General features: G+C 40.4%; 1 protein-coding gene across 1 annotated transcript; it reads left to right on the top strand.

Moving 5' to 3' along the window:
• Positions 1–611: 611 nt before the first annotated feature.
• On the top strand, positions 612–19398 carry SERPINE3 (serpin family E member 3). The gene is made up of 8 exons (XM_065730365.1): positions 612–867; positions 4929–5162; positions 6590–6787; positions 12368–12566; positions 13571–13671; positions 15118–15204; positions 17305–17388; positions 19358–19398. Exons 1-8 carry the CDS (start codon positions 612–614, stop codon positions 19396–19398), a joined length of 1200 nt encoding a protein of 399 aa, XP_065586437.1.
• Positions 19399–19980: the final 582 nt, after the last annotated feature.

The following is a 19980-nucleotide window of genomic DNA, read 5'->3' as shown; positions in this document are numbered from 1 at the left end:
TTCTTTTAAATACAAATCTGAGTGTCTCTTAATATAACGTTGACAAATTCTTGACTTCCCATAAAATTCCAAAGCAGTGATTTTCTGCTGCACTAAAGCCTTTCGCAAATGCAACCTTTTATTCCATGCATAGGAGGAATATGCGGGTGGGAAATTTGCAGGCAGCCTTTTGCAAATGAGGATGGAACCTTCAGGCTGGAGCTTGCAGCTGGACACCTGCACCTCATGAGGGGTGGGCTGCCTACTAGGAGTGCTGGAATTGACCCCTATCTGCTGGGATGGAAAGGAGCTGGGGGTGCTCGGCAGCGTGGAGAGCACAGAGCTTTCACTGAGGTGTCCCTTCACAGTGCAGGTCACTGTTTTATTAATAGAGGAGCACTGTGTCTCCATGTGCTGTACTGACCAACCATCCTATAGGGTACAGCATCGTGGAAGAGCTTGATTTTTGTTAGCCAACAGTCAGTGTGAGTCCCTATACCTTATCTTTCAATGGCAACATCTACTGACTAGGTATGGGCAGATGCTCTACCAGCTATCACTAATTGTCTAAGTACCTCTGTTATTAATTGCAGGTATGATTATCTGGTGGAGTGCGTTCCCAGCACGCTTTCATGTTGCCCACTGTCTTCTTTGCACTCATCCTCACTCAGTGCTTAACCAAGGGCAACTGCATCTCCTATGATGAGCTGAAGGACCTGAAGATTGAATTTGCAATCAATCTCTACCGCCATGCCTCTGAAGCAGAGAACAGAACCAACCTGGTCATTTCCCCTGTAAGTGTGGCCATTTCTTTGGAGATGCTACAGTTTGGAGCTCAGGGAAATACCTTCACAGAGCTGCAGAATGCCCTAGGATACAACATTCACGGTAATGTACTCCATTAAAAAAAATACTTATTTACCTATGTTTTGCAGGAAAGCCTTACTAAGGAGATGACAATTGTACATGTCTAATAAACTACTTGTTTCTGTCTCACTGCAAAAATATAATTTGGAAGTGTTTTCTCCAGATTTTATAGGCTGGGGTCAGCTGGACAAAGGATGTACAGTAGGAGACACACACATTATTTTTCCTTCTTTTCAAGTACTGCTTACTGTTTTACTGAAGTGCAGCTACTCCTAGAGAAGGTACTTCCATGAACAGAAGAACTATCTTTGTTTCCCTGGGCTTCATGGTGTCCATTGTGACCTGACCTCCACCGTGTGCTCTGCAAGAAGATGACAGTCACTTTGTCTCCTATCCTAATCTCAAATTGAGAAACTGAATTATCTTTAAGACTTATTCTAGTGATACTTAGCAGAAAATTTAGCAGGGGATTTGCAGGAAATGAGTTGTATGGACAGGTGATGGTGCAATTACATCTTTCCATGAAAGCAAGCTAAAATAAAAGGCTCTCTGGGAAGAGAGATGGAAATGGCAGATATCGTAGAATCCAGTATGAATCAGATGAATTTAAGGATGCTGTTTTCATTTTAATTGTGGATTATCCTACTATTTCATACCACATATCAAAAACTGTTTTACATTATGGGCACAATGTTTCTAAATAGATGGCTCCTCATCTTCAAAATTTGCAGCTTATATTCAAGACTTACGTACAGAGATAACACTATTATTTCTCAGCATAAAGTTTACTTTCAGTATATGAAGATTAAAGATAAAACCTACAGTAATTCACTGTCCTGTGCTGTAACCTACTTTAGTCATCAATGCCATTTCCTATATCATTGATATTCAAGACAGATACAGCAGTACAAACCAATTCTGGTTGATAGACTTTCAGTAAATTCAGAAAGGTAATTTTAAACAGCATTATTTCAGACAAGGATTTTACCAATTCAGCAATTGCCACAGTTTTTGTTATATAATAATTCAATTACTAAGAAGGAAAGAATGTTAAATTAGAGAGAATATTGCACATTGAAATTTAGGCACAGATCTCCACACAAGACATAACTAAGGAAGTATAGGTGTTATTAATGACTTGGTGGCTCTTTTGCACTGTCCTACTTCTTCTCAAGTGTAACAGAATACCAATAACATTTTATCTCTACTTTAATTTCCCTCTACTTTAGCTTATGGCATAAACCATGTTCGTTGAGGCTTTTAGTAACATTAATGTATTTATGTGAGAAAAAAGTAGAATGGGACCTATTGTTATTAGTCATGATAACACATTTATTGTGGGGGAGAAAGAAATCATATCCTTGAATGGTTTTCATCTAATAAATTACTTAGCCCAAATTTCAGATGAGTAAAAACAAACTGCATATATATTCTGTTTTTCCACTAGATATTTTCATTTGTGCTTTACTTGGTCCTTCTTTCACAATAATGAAGGATGTGGTTAAAATCTTGGCAGGCTAAAAACAATGAAAACATTGATGGTTCATTCACTGTTCACAGAGAATCGGCTCTTAAATGCACCCATAATCTTCTTTTAACATTTGGAAGATTTGTTCACCTTTATTCTAACACTAAGAAAAGCGGTGTTCAAAGAGATGTCTCTAAAAAAATCAGGCAAAATAGTATACTTTAAAATGTTTTCTCCTTGTTGTTTTATTTTATCCATGGTAGAGAATGTAAAAGCAATTTTGAGCTGCTCTCTGAGTAAGAATTCAGGACTTTGGTTAGCTAAGTGCTTTGATATGACTGAAATTCCAAGCTCAGGATACCACACCTCACATTAAACATCTGCTTCCAATTTACCATCTTTGATTTCTCCGTCCTCCAGAGAGCTTGCCAAATGCTCCCACACTAATGCAAAACACACAAGAAAAGCACTTTACACCTCAGACTGTGTGAGTTTTCTTGACATCTATTCAAGGAGTTCAATATTTTATCCCTTCATGAGTAATAGATCTAAGTTTTAATAGTGATCTTCATAGAGGTGATTAGTCTCCCTACAGGTTATTAGAAGAGCACTGCTAGGCTAGAAAACACACACTGGATTCTTGGGTGGTAGAAATAGGAAGATAGGAAACTTTTCCTTTACCTCAGCAAAAATCTGAACCAGTGCAGTAGAAGTCTCCCAATGAGGTGAGGGGCCTGGCTAGGAACTGGAGTCTCATAACAACCTTACCTTTAGCTTGATGCTCAGCCTGGGACAGGTCAATGAAGGCAAGATGGATTCAGACCACCAAAATCCTCCCTGGGTTACTTGCCACAAATCACTCATGTCCAAATCTGCCTTCCCTTGGTGCTGCCTATGGGAATCTGAGGGCTTCCTTCCTTCAACAATAGTCTCCCTGGTGTCAAAAATAGTATTTCCAACCAGGACTGTGAGACCAGTCATGCCCACCCTGGGTAGTCTGGGAGCTGCCCCGAGTTCCCCAGGTGTTCTGCCAAGGCAGAGGAGCACTGGAGCTGACTGCAGTGCTCTGAAGAAGCATGGGGCACAATACTTTTCTCCCTGAAGTTGTGGGCAATAATTTGTACATGATAGAGAATTGCTGAGCTTTCACACGGAGATTAAGACATGTGGTGACTTTCCACCTAAGGAAATCAGAAAGATCCTCCCACAGAGACAAGATGCAGTGGTGACTTGCTGAAGGACAGCAGAGCTCTACTCCTTGAGGCAAGCTTATTTATAGGAAGAAGAACCTGAAAGAAGCCTCTTATGAGAAAGTAGAAAACTCAAAAGGATGTTATTGGGTGGATGTAGGAAAATTTCCTCCAAGAGCTATAGGAAAGGGGCTGACCCACACACTTGGGAAGTCTGAGGACACACGAAAACCATCAACATTACTCAGACTGGGTGCAAGTGCTGAGCCTCAGGCAGTCACTTTGGAATGAATTGTCTCATCACAAACTATTAGAGTGAGCAAATGAATGACAGGCAAAAACTATTGTTAAATCACCCCCTGGGGAAGCCTGTTAGAAACTCTGTGATTCTAGAAACACAAGATCCTCTCAAGTTTGGAAGACTCATCCCTGCATGGCCTACAACATAACCTTGTATCCGTCACAGCAACCCCCATCACGATTTCCTTGGAACTGGAGACTGGAGCACTAGTCTACTGTTTTCATTAGAAGTTTGGTCAATCCGTTAGAGACTACATTATTGAATTATTGAATGTTTGTAGTTTCTACAAGTATTTTTGAAGGCCAGAATAAAATTTAAAAGGATCTTAGCGAATCAGAGAAGTGTGTGAAGTGAACAGGACATAATTCAATCAGGATAATGCAAAATTCTACATTTAGAAGGAGCAATCAACTGTTCAAGTCAAGGAAATATGAACTAACAAGCACTTCTTTATAAAAGGATCAGAGAGCTCATAGAAATTAAAATTTAAAGAAAATTACTGAATGAGAAATATATTTGTATTCTAGAAAGAATAGAAATTACTGTGGTTTGTATAAGAAGAGTTACTTTTAACACACATCAAGAAACCTATCAACTTTATTTACCATTGCCAGGCCTTATATACAATATAGGATCAGTTTGGGATACTGTCCTTCAAAACTAAAGGGTCAACGGTAGCAGACAGAGCTGGAGCAATCAGGGAGATACTCTTCCTGGGATGGGTGGCACCAGTGATGACGTGAAAAAGAGATGTGTATCAGTACTGTACCATCAACAGCTCAGCCAGTCATTGCTGGAGGTGCTCAGACTCACAAGTGAGAACTTAGAGAGTGCCCCAAATGAATGACATCCTTATGATCCTTGAGAGGTATATTCACATACATAAAGGTGTGATCAACCACTTGACTGCACTAGAGTGATTTCTACAGTAGCTCAGAGAGCAGTTTCTATGCCCAATGTGTTATTGTGCTTTGCAGGAATACACAGTCATGTCAAGGTTGCTTCAGTTGTGGTAGTTCTTTAACTTTCAGAGGACAGTGGTGCCAGCAGTAGAGCTGAGAGCCACTGAGATATGATGCGTCAACATAATAATTGCAGTTATTCCTTCTCTCTCCCTTGGCAGATCAAGATGTGCAGGATATGTTGCACGAGGTGTACGAAGGAGCAGCTGACTCTGGGCAGGGTGCCGTGGCCCAGCTGGCATGCTCCCTCTTTGTGCACACTGGTGTGCAGCTCTCGCCCCGCTTTGCTGCACGTGCCACACGCTGGGCCAACAGCAGCCTGCAGCAAGCTGACTTCACCAACCCCAACCAAACTGCAGCCCAAATACAGGGGTGGATCACCAGTAACCTCACAGGTAGTGTAGCAACCCACAAGAATGATTGCATGTGAATAAAATGTAAAATAAGAATAACGCAAGAACATGCAAGAACCAAGAATAAAGATTTTTGCCACTCCACCTTGTTCAAACCAAGACAAACAGCCAGGAAATCTAATTCTCGTGATGCTGCTAATTTCTAATGGGAGGAAAGAGCCAGAATAAGTCTGAATCTGTGACTGTAAGCTTGCAATATCAAGCCATCAGCTCTTTGGCCTTATTCCTCTAACTTTTAAAAATGGGAATCCTTTTCAGTGCTCTCAGTTTCAATGAGGAGCAGAAGGGTAGGGAAATTAAATGTATGTAAATGAAAAAATAATTAAGAAAAACAAGTCCTTTGAAGCAGTAGGCCAAATAAATCTCCAATCTGCCCATCAGCTTAAATTATGTGAGTGTTAATTTGGGCATTAATATGTAATGTGATGTTAAACACACTCATTAAAACTGCTACTATAAAAGAAAAAAAAAATCTATCCTTCTTAAATGAGCTGTAATAACTGACCCAATTTTGCAATAGGAAAATGTTGCTCTAGAAGCAGACACTAAAATGGGAATCTGTGTTGTAGTACTCACATGACTATTATAGAATCATAGAACTATTAAAAGTTGGGAAAGACCACTAAAATCTAGCCCAACCACCAACCCATCCCCACTGACCATATGTTCCCCAGTGCCATATCCACTCTTTTCTTGAACACCTCCAGGGATGGTGATTCATGGTGACTCACCCTCCTCCTTGGGCAGCCTGTGCCAGTTCATCACCACTCATTCTAAGAAGAAATTTTTCATAATATACAACCTGAACCCCCACTAATACAACTTAAGGCCATTCCCTCTTGTCCTATCAGTATTACCTGGGAGAGGAGGCTGACCCTCAGCTCACTACAGCCTCCTTTCAGAGAGCTGTATTAATAAATTAAAAGTGAATCACACCTTTGAGAACCTTTGAGATGCTCAAAACAGGTTGAGGTGGACTGTTGATTAAATTAGAGAGGGGTAGAATTAGGACATGTGTTACATGTGACTTAGTTACCTCATCAGGTGGTCTGTAATCATAGGTTGATCACATTAGGAATTTCTGGATCTAAAGATGAGAGACAGCAAAATATGCACTGGAATTGTTAAGTGAGAAAAACAGTTAGGACCAAGACATTGGGCTGCCTTCATTCTATTTGCACTGTGCAGGGAGCAGCATGATCTTGGCATGGCATTGGCCTTCAGCATTGATAAATTTGAGCTCCCATATGGACCATCAGGCAACCCTGAGGAGTTTCACCTACCAAAATGTACTATGCTTCTTGCTGTCTGGGCTGGTGGGCAGGCCTGGTTTCCTTTATTTCCTCACACAGACCTGTCCTGTGTGAGTAGGACAGCCCATGTCTCTTTCTCCATCTCTCTCCTTGCAGATGGGGACGTGCATGGTGTGCCTTCAGAGGGAGCTGCATCACCACTCAGCCGGGTTGCTGTGGTGAGCACCATGTACTTCAAAAGCACGTGGTTGAAGAAGTTTTCCTTTGCCAGTACCCAGGTCTTGCCTTTTACCATGGCAGAGGGCTCAACCCTGAAGGTGCCCACAATGCATCACACAGCTGAAGTTAACTACGGTAACTGCTCTTGTTCCAGATTCATGTATATAGTATAATATACAGTGTATTCTCCTTTCAAAAGTTTGGAGTATATGAGCTGGTGACACAACTACTCATACAATAAGCTTAATTCTCAGCCACCATGAATTCTTCCACATAGCTCTATAATCCATTTCAGTATAAAAATCTCCTTTCCCCTCTGCCCTAAATTCCAAGTATAAATTTCTTCAAGATCAATTTATATCTCTTAGTACTGTGCAAGACATGTACTTTAACTTAAATAGTTTATTTTCAGTTTGATATTTACTCCTAAACATATTTATGAGTAAATAATGAAATTGGCTAAAATGAAGATGCCAGGCTCATCTAGTCTTCTCATTAAATAGATACTCCAGTTCTCCACTAGTCCCTTTTTGTAGTTTTTCAATTTAAGTTAATCTTCCTTGGAAGTAAGGGCTAAGAAATTTATATATTAATTGTAATGGGACATGCACACGCTCTCAGTATTTTGCCCTTAGAATTCCTATGTCTGCTGAAATGCCTTGTTTGGTGCATTGAGTGGTTACTCGGACTGTACCCTAGGTGTTCTGTTTCCCCTACATTCAATTTTAGGTTTAGCTGATGAGGTAAACCAAGGGCAGAGAAATCTTAATAAGTGCATGCCCTTTTGTGTTGGCTTCTCAGTCAGTATAGGATTTCCATCACCCCAGTCAGCACGGTAACCTCGCTGTCTATCTTTAATGAAAGCCTTCAGTATTGGCAATGCTTTGAACTCGGCTCATTTTAATCTCCTCTTCAAGCAGGTGCATTCTATCTTTCATTTCTAGCTCTAGCTACCAAAACTCCGAACCTGTTACCTATTAATAGTGCCATAGTGAAACTGTGTATAACCTTAAAATCAGACAGCTTGATCTGTGCCTTTTTACCAAATCAATTACCCAGCCAAAAAGACACTAGGATATAAGTTCATAAGTTCATAAGTTCATAAGGTTGGAAAGGACCTATAAGATCATCTAGTCCATATGCTTGATGTTGCAATTTATCTCACTTTCTGTGTCCCTCTGTGACTTGGTCATTTGTTTCACCAGGGTATATTCTAAATTTATTCAAATGAAGACCTAAAATCCTCCAGTCTACTTCATTTTTCTTTATAAATACACTTCTGTTTTCTAGACTCTCACCTCGGGATGCAGTCTCTGACTCTACAGGTTTATTCAAAATCTTTGCTAACACGCTTGCAATTTTCTCATTCATTCTCTTTGAATTCTAAAGCAGTAACTATGCAAGGCCCAAATTTGTCTCTCTGAAGTAGGTCAAAATTCATTTGCATCTCTGGCACTGCAAGTCCTCTTGTTCTTCCCTCATTCCCATTTGGTACCTCACCATTATTCAATAATATATCATCACGCTAATCCGTTCCCATTTATTCCCAGTAAATAATTGGGGATAAATTAAAAAAAAAAGGAATTCAATGTTCAGTGGCACCATTCTTTCTTCCCTCCTTTTTCTCTTGTTTATACAGCTAAAGCAGTTTCAATTTCTGGTCTTATCAAACAGGCAGTTGTCCATTTATTATTTCTGCAGCTCTTAATCTCTGAACCCACCTGTTTGAGGAATCTTTTTTTTTTTTTCCACTCTGAAAGTTTGCCTGTGTTGCTATGGCTTTACCTGTGCTATTACCTCTTTAAGAAAACCCATGGTGTGTCCGACACACTTCTTCCTCCTGATAGGATCACCCGCTCCTGAACTCAATCACACCTTGGGCTTGGAGAGCTCCCATTCCTCTGGTGCATTCAACTCTTTTAGAAGGGAATTAACTTCAATTAGGAGAAAAGAATTTCCTTTTCCAAAACCCAGTACCTCCTCACCCTCATCACCAAGCAGTATAAATTACTGTATCCTCAGTGTATCTGTAGTAGTGAGCAGCATTCTCAGCTCACTGGAGGGTACGTGGTTGCTCATGAAGTCTGAAATACTTTGCTACTTCGTGGTTTTCTTGATACTAACACATACCTATCAGCTCAGGAGTAGACCTTTTCTCTGAAATTTTAGTAGGGTGAGACATAAATGAGAAGTCCAAGATGACTGAGCTGAATCAGTCTTTGTCACTAGAAACAATACAAGTATTTCTAATCAGTTTGAAATTCATAGAATCATCTTGTCCAACCACCAACCCATCCCCACCATGCCCACTAACCATGTCCACTCTTTTCTTGAATAGGGACAGTGATTTCACCATCTCCCTGAGCAGCCTGTGCCAATGTCTCACAACTCTTTCTGAGAATATTTTTTTCCTAATATCCAGACTAAATTTCCTGTGGTGCCCCCACCACACCACAACCTCCTTTCAAGCAGTTATAGCAATAAGGACTCCTCTGAGCCTCCTTTTCTTCAGAGTGAACAATCCCAGTTGCCTCAGCTTCTGAAAAGCAGGGGAAACACAGCTTTGTTGTCCTTCTCTGGTCATGCTCCATGGCCTCAAAATAGGCTTACTACACCAAAACAGAGACCTAAGATAACTTTCCTTCATTATCAAATGGCTTCAGCTGTCCACCACCAGGATTCAAAACAAAGATCAAGAAAGTTCAGCTGTGGTCAAAATTGATCTAACATTTACAACATTTTTTATCCTTTTAATGTGGCCATGCAGAACAAAATCAGCCTGGGGACTATCAGCTCTGCTGAGAAAGTGTCAAGATTACTATTGGTGCACGTGTGTTAGACACTGCAGCTAATAGTACATGTTCTTTTTTTCCAAGCAATTTGTTAACTATATTCGAATACTAATTTAGCTATCCTTATGGGATACTCAAAATCAGTTCAAGCAAGGAAGGCAAAACATCCCAACTCAGTCATCCCAAGTCTTTAGTTTTCCTTTCAGTTAACAAATAAGGTCTATATAACCTCTGTAGACATAACAGACTTCAAAATATCAGTATGTCCATGAATCAAACCACTCCCATCTTGTGCAAAACAAATACAAATCCTCTCAATCCTCTGCAAACCAGAAGAGGATTTTTTTTTTCCAGCAGAACTACCCATGTGCTGGGAGATGGTTTTACCAGTGCAGTTCCCTCTCAGGATTGCGTGGTGGGAGGGCTGAGCTAAGAATCCAACACTTCTAGATTCTAGAAGGACTACCCGCATTAATGAATGCTATCTAATCTAGATTTCCAAACTTTTCACATAAAACATTTAAGACATTTTATATCTATGTGTTTATGAGCAGATGTTTAGGTATGATGAATAATAGTTAGCTATATTCCACTATTTATAAACAATGACTCAAAAAGCATGTGTCTTATAGGGTAGATACTCAACTACTATAGCTGAGTGAAAAGGCAATAGGTCATATTGAATGGCCTGCAGCAATGGCAGTAATAAGTCATTTGCTTGTAGCTTCTGTTTAACTCTTTCTCTGACAATTAATTCTGTGTGTTCCTGAAATGCTATTTACTGAATTTACAGGTGACAAAATAAGAAAGGAAAATCATGATAATTGGATCTGTTCTATTGTGTAACAGTCCATTAAAAATGCTTTGATTATCTGTTAATTGAAATACAGAATTCAAGTTGCTGTTACAACATGTCTAAATAATCACAGGGTTGGAAGCCAAACAGCTTTTACTTTTAAGGCTGATTTTTATAACCTTCATCTGATTTTGATAGGTTTTCCAGTTTTCAAAATGAATAAATTGAGTGCATCTATAAGTATACACCTAACTACCATATAATGTAGCTGTTTGTCTCCTGAAATAAGATCAAAACTGATTTTTAATGGTAGTAAAGAAGGAAATGCACAGCAAAGAAGTTAATTAAATAGTATACTCTTTTTTTATTGTTTCTTTCAGCTATTAATTTTTTGTGAAAAATATTAGATGGGAATCATAGGGAAAACAGAAAGCTTCTTCAAAGAACAGGCATTGCAGGAACGGTCACCATTAAGTTATTGTCATTGCCTAGCTAATAAAGATAGGATACTTCAAATGTAATGCCTCCTAATTATTTCCATGGGAACTGCAACAGATATAAAATACCACAATAGCGCAAATTTTCAGCTACAAAACACTATTTTTCAGCAGTCACAACCATTAGCTATGCATTTCCACCAGCAATGAACTAGAGCCTGCATGCCACACCCATAAAAATCTGCACCAGCCAAGGTGACCACTGTTTCACAGCTACGATGGCACTGTTGCTAGGAAAATATTGCCCACACAGTCCATCTTTCATTGTCCTAAACAGACAGAAGTCAGAAGGCATCAACTCCAGACTATACAAAAGATGTGGTAGGACAGTCCAGCCAAGACTGACAATGTGTTTCACAGTCTTCAAACTGGTATGGGGCCTGGAGTTACCATGCTGCAGGAGAAAGGTTGTCTTCTCTCATCTGACTCTGGAAGTTTGAGCCTTCAGCTCAGTCAGTCTTGCAATATAGTGGTTAATGGTTTGTCTGGATTCCAGGAAATCCAGAAGGATCACCTCTTTCCTATCATCACTTCCTTTAACACCACTTCACCTCCTGGGGGGCTGTGTCTTGAACTTATTCTTCAATGAGGAATTCACATGTCACCATGGACTCCACGGACTGCTGTTTTTACTTTGGCTCTTAGTGGAGACACCACATCTTGTCACTAGTAACGATGCCATCTAGGAAACTGTGACTTTCAGTCTTATATTGGTTCAGTGGGTCCTGACAAACTCACATACAGTGTTCTTTCTGTTCCTGTGTGAGCATTTGTGGAATCGTCTGGCACAAATTTTGTGATAGTCCAACACTGACACCATCATTTCCAACACACTGAAGCTGATATTCAGCTCTGTAAACAGTTCCCTGGTCACAATCTACTGAGTGGCACAGATGAGCAGATAGAGATGTTCTTCTTTGTGTGGTGTGACAGCAGTGCATGACCAGCCAAAACATGGCTTGTCTTTCACATTGTTATTGCCCCTGCTGAAACACACCACTCATCCCTCACTGTGCTCACATCCACTGTTTGGTCTCCACAAATACTCAGCAAGTGTCGATGAATGTCAGTGGGTGCCACTTCTTCCACGTGGAGGAATTCAGTGACACACCTCTATTTCATACATACTTCCATACCAGGCACCATTTTGTCAGTCCACCCTCTCTACCTGTCGCACAGCAACAAAACATAATGGAATATTGGTGGAAGGTCCAAGCTCTACTGCCAGACCACCAACATCCATTTCTGATGTCATGGGCCAATATCATAAAATAGGAGGCATTACTTTTGTAACAGCCGTCATATTCTAAACTGTGAATGAGGAGGACAGATACCATTTGAAAAAGTAACGAAATATTCATGCCCTGCTGCAACATTGCTTCAACACTGTCATGTATATGCATACTGACCAAAAAAATACCAGTCAGCTCTGCTCATGTGAGCCACTGTAGTGAGTCAAAGGCAAGTTAAAGTTAAATTTGAGCTGAGCCCATGTATTAGAGACAACTCCTTGCATTTCATCACTGGTGTTCTGAACCATCTGCTTCCCCAGACTTGTTTTTTGAGGGATGGTTGTTCTTTTCTTTTTTCTTTTAATTATGAAATAAGATCTATACTTGCCTAAATACAGGTCAATTCCAGACAACAACTCAGGATGCCTTCAGTGTCGTTGAGTTACCCTATCTAGGGGAGAAACTCAGCATGTTCATAGTGCTTCCCAGCCACAAAAGAACACCATTGTCCCAGATTGAGACTCATCTATCTGCCAAAACCATAGCGCTCTGGTCCAGCAGCTTGAAGAGGACGAAGATGGACATTTTCCTACCCAGGTAAGCAATTTTATTCCTCTGAGATGATTTCATTACTCCTGTTGTAAGAATTATGAGTGATGCCAATGACATGAGCAGCCAGCAGAACAGAACCTAATTAGGTACTTCGAGTCTCGTTCTCAAAGCTTAGCCGTAAGAGTGAGGTGGGAATGCCAAAACCTTTCAGTATCTTCTTTACTCCTTCAAAAATAGTAATACTAGAAAATCAGATGATCCTACAGGTTTTACTTAACATTTACATAAAAATCCTTTAAAGAACTAAAAAGAGAGAAATGTTCCTGTTCCTTTCCCACATCCCATCTTTCTCTTTGCTTAAGTAAGAGTAAACATAACTTTTAGAAATAAACGGAAGAGTAATAGTTTATTTTTACAACTTGCTAAGTACTACAAAAATACTCATCAAGCACCATTGCCCCCCACTGGTCATATCCATCTTTCTATGGGCAAAGCAAGTTTCAGGCATCCATTTTGCATGTCAGCTGTTCATCGTCACTAGCAAATACCCATATCCTGGCAGTACTTTATATCAGCTATTCAAATGAAATCATGTACCAGGAGGAATCAGGCACGTGTGAGCCTCTTGTATACATCAGAAGGGAAGGGCTTTATTACACATCTCTCACAATACATCCTCCACATGAAAAACAATTTGGACATTAACTCTCATCGCCCCCAAGCTAATTTTCGGAAACAATGCAAAGAGCCTTTTTGCTACAGGCAAATAGAATGTTAAAGAGAGCACGTTCAGGAATACCCAGAGCTCACATGTCAAGACCAAGAGGGCAGTATGATTGCAATAGAGGGAGGTGAGGGATTCTTCCTGTTAACATCTTCAAGTGAAGAGCAGTTGCTTTTCTGAAAGTGTGCTTAATCAAGTAGAAAGCATTGGGCTCACACAGAAATAGATGAAGTGCGAAGGCTTGAAATAAATTGCATGTTCCACCTTTTAGCTCTATAAAACTATGAATCCTGCATTTAAATTACATCTCTCCTCTTAATTTCAGGTTTAGTATTCAAAGCCTTTTTGATCTAAAGACAGTTTTTTCTGCCTTGGGAATTAGAGACGCATTTGATCCCATCACTGCTAATTTTAAAGGTATTTCAGGTAAGAGGCTTGACTGAATACAAAGTGATCACTGACCCAACGTGTACAGATTCTTAGATAATATTGGAGAGATTCAGTAGACTCGGGCATTATGTATTGACTGTGCTTCTTTCTCTGTGAACTCCAAAACAAATTCCCATTCAAAAGATCTACTTCATAATTGATAATACTATTGGGGTGGGTGGCCTGGGAAGAATACAGGGATGCCATCCAGACATGCAGGGATAGGATCAGGAAAGCTAAGGCACAGGTGGTATTGAACCTTGGGAGAGACATGAAAAACAATAAGGGATTCTTTAGATACACTGGGTAGAAGAGACTGAGGTACTCAGTGAATTATTTGCTGCTTCAGTCCTCTTGGCCAGTCAGGCTTCTCAGACCTCTTGTATTCCTGAACTTCTAAGTGTGTGTGTAGGGAGGGGGGAGGGAGGTAAAATCTCTCCCATTTTAAGAGCAGAGCAAGACTGAGTGCCTCACAATGCTGAATGTGTACAAGTCCATGGGGCAGGATGACATGCAACCCAGGGTCCTAAGAGAACCAACTAATGTGGAAAGAATTTTTTACTCAGAGGGCAGCAAGGCAGTGGCACAGGCTGCCAAGAGAAAGTGTGGGTGCCCCATCCCTGAAGGTGTTCAGGGCCAGGTTGGACGGGGCCCTTGGCAGCCTGAGCTGCTGGGTGGCACTGCCCATGGCAGGGGGTGGAACTAGATGATCCCTGAGCTCCCTTCCAGCTCAAGCCATTCTGTGATTCCTATCAGGATCCAGCATTCAATACACATTGTCCACATGGTGAGAAAATATACAGACAAAATAACAGACAAACGAAGGTAGAAATGAGAGAGAAGAGTATTCACAACAGTGACTTCAGGTTCCCTGAAAGTCTCCCTAATCAAAGGGGCACACAAATTTATGTGTTCCTACACATGAAGTCCCTATCTCTCTCCATCTGCAATAGAGATCTGTTGTCCTCCTTAGACTAAAGTAACCTAATGGTGCCTTCCTCATGCACTATCTCACTCCAAAGATGTTTCTATATTGTGTTACATGACATTCTTCCACAGCCTAATGTGTAACAGAGGACATATCCAGGCAAAAAGATACAAGACACACACAAGGGTTTTAACTTACTCTCAATTTGCCTGCACTTGGAGAATGCTGACCCAAATTCCCCACAGCCCTATGATTTCAGCTGCTGACAGAGACAAGAAGTCCTTGATGTAGACCTGGCTATGTTTGGGCTGTCTGTATTTATCTCTACCAGACACATGCATGAGAAGCCCTGTGGCCAAGCTCACCTTCAGCACAGTTTAAATTTTTAGATTCTGCAGGGAAAAAAAAAAAAAAAAGATAAAAGCATTATAAATTAATAACACAAAAATGGTGTTCACAATAAAATGCAGGAGAATGCTGTTACTATTCACCTGTTGGGTTGGTTTGTTTTGCAGAGCAAGCTGGCCTTTATATTTCAGAAGCTATTCACAAAGCAAAGATTGAAGTAACAGAGGATGGTACGAAGGCATCAGGAGCTACAGGTAAATCATACATATAAACATTATTTTTTCACTCCTGGGTCTTGTCACTACAGAAACAACTGTCACAAAACTGCTTCCCAAATACATGTCGGTACTCAGAAGCACACCCACTCCAAATGCAAGCAAGCATTTGTATTTAATATTTCTATTTCACCTTTGTAATTGCTCATAGGAACTCCTAAACCTCCTCCCATTCCATGTTTGATGTTAGACTAGCAAGCAAACGCTCAGGTGAAATCCAACTTTGCCAGCCCAGGAAAAAATCCAGTTTAACAAAATATATCACTTCTTCTGTTGGTTAAATAGAACCATAGAAAATCCTGAGCTGTATGGGACTCAAAAGGATCACTGAGTTCAACTCCTGGTTCCACACAGCTCCACCCAAAACCAATCCCTTTGTTTGGATCTCAAAAACTGAAGAATGAGAAAGGTCACTATCTGCTCTTCTATAGCTCCTAAGCTGTGACAGTGTTTGTTTCTGAGGACAGTCCCATTGGTACCTTGGAAGTTCGTGATGTGAAAGTTTTCTCTTCTTGAACATATTCCAAGCTTGTTTCTTACATGCTTAGATCAGTGATATTTGTGCACAGCAGTTTCTCATAACAGACAATTTCCACGTGAGCAGTCAGGGCTGGTTCAGCAGGGACATTCCAAGTAAAATCTCAGCTCTGGACTACAGTTAACAACTCACCTCCGTAACCTGAATGACATTTCCATAGAAATCCTCCATCACAACATAAACATACATCAGGGAAACAGAATTGTGTAATCCCTATATAACATAAAACAGCCACATGAGCTGAAGTCCTGTTAAACTTCTTTTCCCTTTCAGAAACTCCACTTGTCTGTACAATGATCATTTGCCATAAACAGTTTGTTCAAGGGACATGGTTGAGTGGGCAATACGAGGGGTAGATGCACAGTTGGACTAGAAGTTCTTAGAGGTCTTTTCAAACCTCAGTGATTCTATGAAATGAGTTAACCTTGTTGCAGAGCTATAGTTTTAAATCATATGATCATGTTCCTCTTCACATGGGCATTAATATTTTCAGTGCTAATATTATCATCTTTTTTTCTTTCTTTCTGGAAATTCCTTAATTCTAGACTTCCATTACATGCCATAGAGTAAGGGCAAGCTGATCTAGTGCTGAGCTGGTGGGTGGCAGCCCTGCCCACAGCATGAGGTTGGAACTGGATGATCTTTGAGGTCCCTTCTAACCCAAGCCATTCTATGGTTCTAAGGTTAATAGCAGTCAGATGTCAGACCTTTATGATGTTGAAACAAATGCCAGAACTTACATGAACTCCCATCAGACCAAGCTAAGAAACTGGCTTACAAAAAGTCTGATTATGTTTATTGTTGTACACTAAAAGCTCTGCATCCAGACAGACCGTGGCTTGAAACTGAAGCCTTTTGTTGGGTTTTGGTTTAGGAGCACTGAAATACTGTCACTCAAACTCATTTTATTGAGTCTTTCTCAAATTTTCAATTGAATTCTGTTGTCTTAACTGCTCATTACAATTATTCAAGTTTTTGGTTTTGTCAATACAGTCGATACTACATAGCTGTGAGGCAGAATTGACTTGAACAAGGCTTACAATTGCTTCCGAGCCATCATAATTTCAGAGACAATTTAATCACCCCCATACAGCACTTTGAAGATACTCAGACTCTTTGTTGGGAGCTATGACTAATTTCAGGACAACATAAATATTTCTTCACCATTTCCCATTTAGAAGAAAGGATTACACTTATGCCTTCCTCTTCTTTTGACTGGAACTGCAGAGGTAGGAATTGGCTTAATGGTAACGGCACAGCATGACCTGGGGAGGGTGGCAACAACAAAAATTAGTTACCTTTGCGATCCAATCCAGACTGACTCACCTCAGCAACGAGCACACGTCCCATCTGCTCACAGTCCCACAACACGACTCGTTCATTCATCCCAACTGATTTCTCTACAGGACAAAAATCACTGGTTTATTCTTAGAGTAGCAGCTCAGGCTCTGGGGTTTGGTACTGTGAGTTTTGAGGGCACAGCACAGCAGATGGAATGAAAATTGATGCTCTTTACTAATGTCATCTTAATTGCTTTACAGCAATGGTACTACTGAAAAGATCTCGAACACCTATTTTCAAAGCAGACAGACCTTTCACTTTTTTCCTGCGACAAGCCAATACAGGTACACACGCTTTCTGATTCAGCAGCAAAATCACTCACAAGTAGCACTGAAATTGCTAAGAAGCTTGTTGTATATAGGCGCTGTTCTTCAGCCCAGGACATTTCAACAGCCAGGAACAGTGGGTATAGATTTTAAAGCATACATAACAAATAGTTTATTTTCCTTTAAAATATGTAATAGTAATAATAAAAGGATAGTCAAGTCAGGAAAGATGAAGTAACTTTGATGTACATAGATTAGTGTGGTGATTAGAGATGGGACAATGCAATGGTTTTAAACTAAAAGAAGGGAAATTTAGTTTGGATGTCACACAATCACAGAATTGTAGGGGTAGAAAGGGACCTCCAGAGATCATGGAGTCCAACCCCCTGCCACAGCAGCTCCCTAGCCCAGGTTGCACAGGTAGGCGTCCAGGCGGGTCTGGAACGTCTCCAGAGAAGGAGACTCCACCACCTCTCTGTGCAGCTGTGCCACTGCTCCGTCACTGCACTGGGAAGAAGTTCCCACACACATTTGTGACAGGAGAATGTTCTTCATTGAGGGTGGGTAGAGGCTGGAACAGGCTGCACAGAAAGGCTGTGGGTGCCCCATCCCTGGAGGTGTTCAAGGCCAGGTTGGACATGTCCCTGGACAGCAAGATCTAGTATTGATCTAACAGCTGGGAGCCCTGCCTGTGGCAGAGGTGTCAGAACTTGATCCTTGAGGTCCCTTCCAACCCAAGTCATTCTATGATTCTGTGGTTCTATAATTTCTACTACAGTTGGCACCAGAAGTACTTTCAGAAGACCTTAAATGCCCCAGCACGGGAGACAGACCTCTGCAGGGCAATCCAAATCCCAAATGGCCAGCAGCAGTACCTGAAGTTAAATAGAAATTCTCCCCTGCAAAAGAAACTTACACCTGCACAGGTGGTATGCAGTAAACAGACTTCTGAGCACAGGCAGCAGGACTCCAGGGCCTGAAATTTCCTGTTTTAGCACCACCTCAGCAGTTTTAAGGGCCATAGCTCAGCAGTTCAGCAAACTAACAGCCTTCTACCTAGCTACAGTTCCAAATATGTAAGTTTCTCTTCCATTGTACCAACTATCAATGCCCCTGAGGAGACTCCTCCTTACTTTGCATTCTCATGAAACATTCAGGTTCTCAAAAGCCATGGATGTTCACTAGATGTCACTAACAGACTGAGACCTTAGCTCTGCAGAAAGACTAAAACTTGTGTGTTCACTTTTGCAATCATCTTTGGGTTTCAGTAAAACACTGTTTGGGACCTTCCTAGAAAGACATGAGGAAATTATTTTCCTTATCTGCTCACAAACAATTGCCTGTAAACATCTGTGTAATTAACACTCCACTTGACAAATTCTGGTGAATCAAAGTGAATCTTGCACTAAGCAAGAGCAAAAATTGGGAAAAAAAGCATCCAAATCTGTCCTACAAAATCTGAGCTGTAGACTCATCAGGATTAAGACCAAGCAGTGACTTTGTGGAATGAATTTGCTCAGCTTACAGTAAATATACACTGCATGAAAAGGAAATGCAGTTGTAAAATAGGATTTACATGATTGAAGTGGATGCATTATTACACTTCAACTCAAAACGAAGATGTACAATAAATATTTCCAATTAATAAAAAAAAGGAAGCAAAAAACATTGCCATCTTATTTGTACAGACTTAATAGATTAAGTTTTTCATTGGGAAAATGAATAAGAAGTACAACTTTCCCAAAAGTGATTCCTTAGGATGTGTCCTGGGCAAGCCTCCTGTTGGCTTACTATTTGGAAACACCTTTCTGTTTTTAGTACAGTAATGTTTGAATTATTCTAAGGCAAGCATGGAATTGCACAATCAATTTCTCTATATAATGAAGAATTTCAAATCTGCTACTTCCATGCTTTAAATTCAAGTATGTAAAATGTACTACACTCATTGAAAACTTGTTCCCAATTTTAACATTGTTTTCTTTCACAGGTTCAGTGCTCTTCATAGGAAGGGTTACAAATCCTTCATAATTAATGCTAGTCAAATACCATCTTCTGCTCCTCCTACAGTGAACTTCCCCCCTGTGAAATTCAAGGCTACGTTATATATGTATTTATTAAAACATAATTCTTGCTTCTTGAAAAAATCCTCTGCTACCTTATTACTTTGTATACACTACAGGAAACTTAGATCTGTCTGGAAATCATTAGCACCACAGCTAGAGCAAAGATTAAATGTGTATCTTAGAGGAAAAACTGAACAGATTTTGCCACTGAAATATTTAAGAACCTGGGCCACAGCTTCTGCTTGACATCATCTTGCCAGCAGGTGCTGGGCTAATTAGCTGGACTCATTCAGAACAGGAGTGATCTACTAAAAGGAAATGTTCCACAAGAAAGAAGTTAGGAGCATCTAGCAAAGATGAAAGATAAGGCCAATAAAGTGATACCGTATGTCCAGGACAGCTGGACTGTTCATCCTACCATAGTCACAATTCTACCTTTGCTTCAATAGTTTTTAATTAAGAGAATATCCAGTGATACAAACCTGCTCATCATTAAGTATCAGGCTAACACTGAAAAACTGAAGTTCTGTAAAAGAAAGACAAAATG

This window comes from Cyrtonyx montezumae, unplaced genomic scaffold, assembly GCF_038088225.1.
Source record: "Cyrtonyx montezumae isolate F1298 unplaced genomic scaffold, pur_monq_1.0 scaffold_12, whole genome shotgun sequence".
Lineage (NCBI taxonomy): Eukaryota > Metazoa > Chordata > Aves > Galliformes > Odontophoridae > Cyrtonyx > Cyrtonyx montezumae.
Note: the sequence above shows the minus strand (reverse complement) of the source record. Positions and strands in the feature narration are given on the sequence as shown.

Coding starts and splice junctions, on each gene's coding strand:
- SERPINE3 (XM_065730365.1), top strand. CDS start 612: ATGTTGCCCACTGTCTTCTTTGCACTCATCCTCACTCAGTGCTTAACC. Junction 12,567..13,570: donor ATGGACATTTTCCTACCCAG/GTAAGCAATTTT, acceptor TCTTAATTTCAG/GTTTAGTATTCAAAGCCTTT. Junction 17,389..19,357: donor CCTGCGACAAGCCAATACAG/GTACACACGCTT, acceptor TTTCTTTCACAG/GTTCAGTGCTCTTCATAGGA.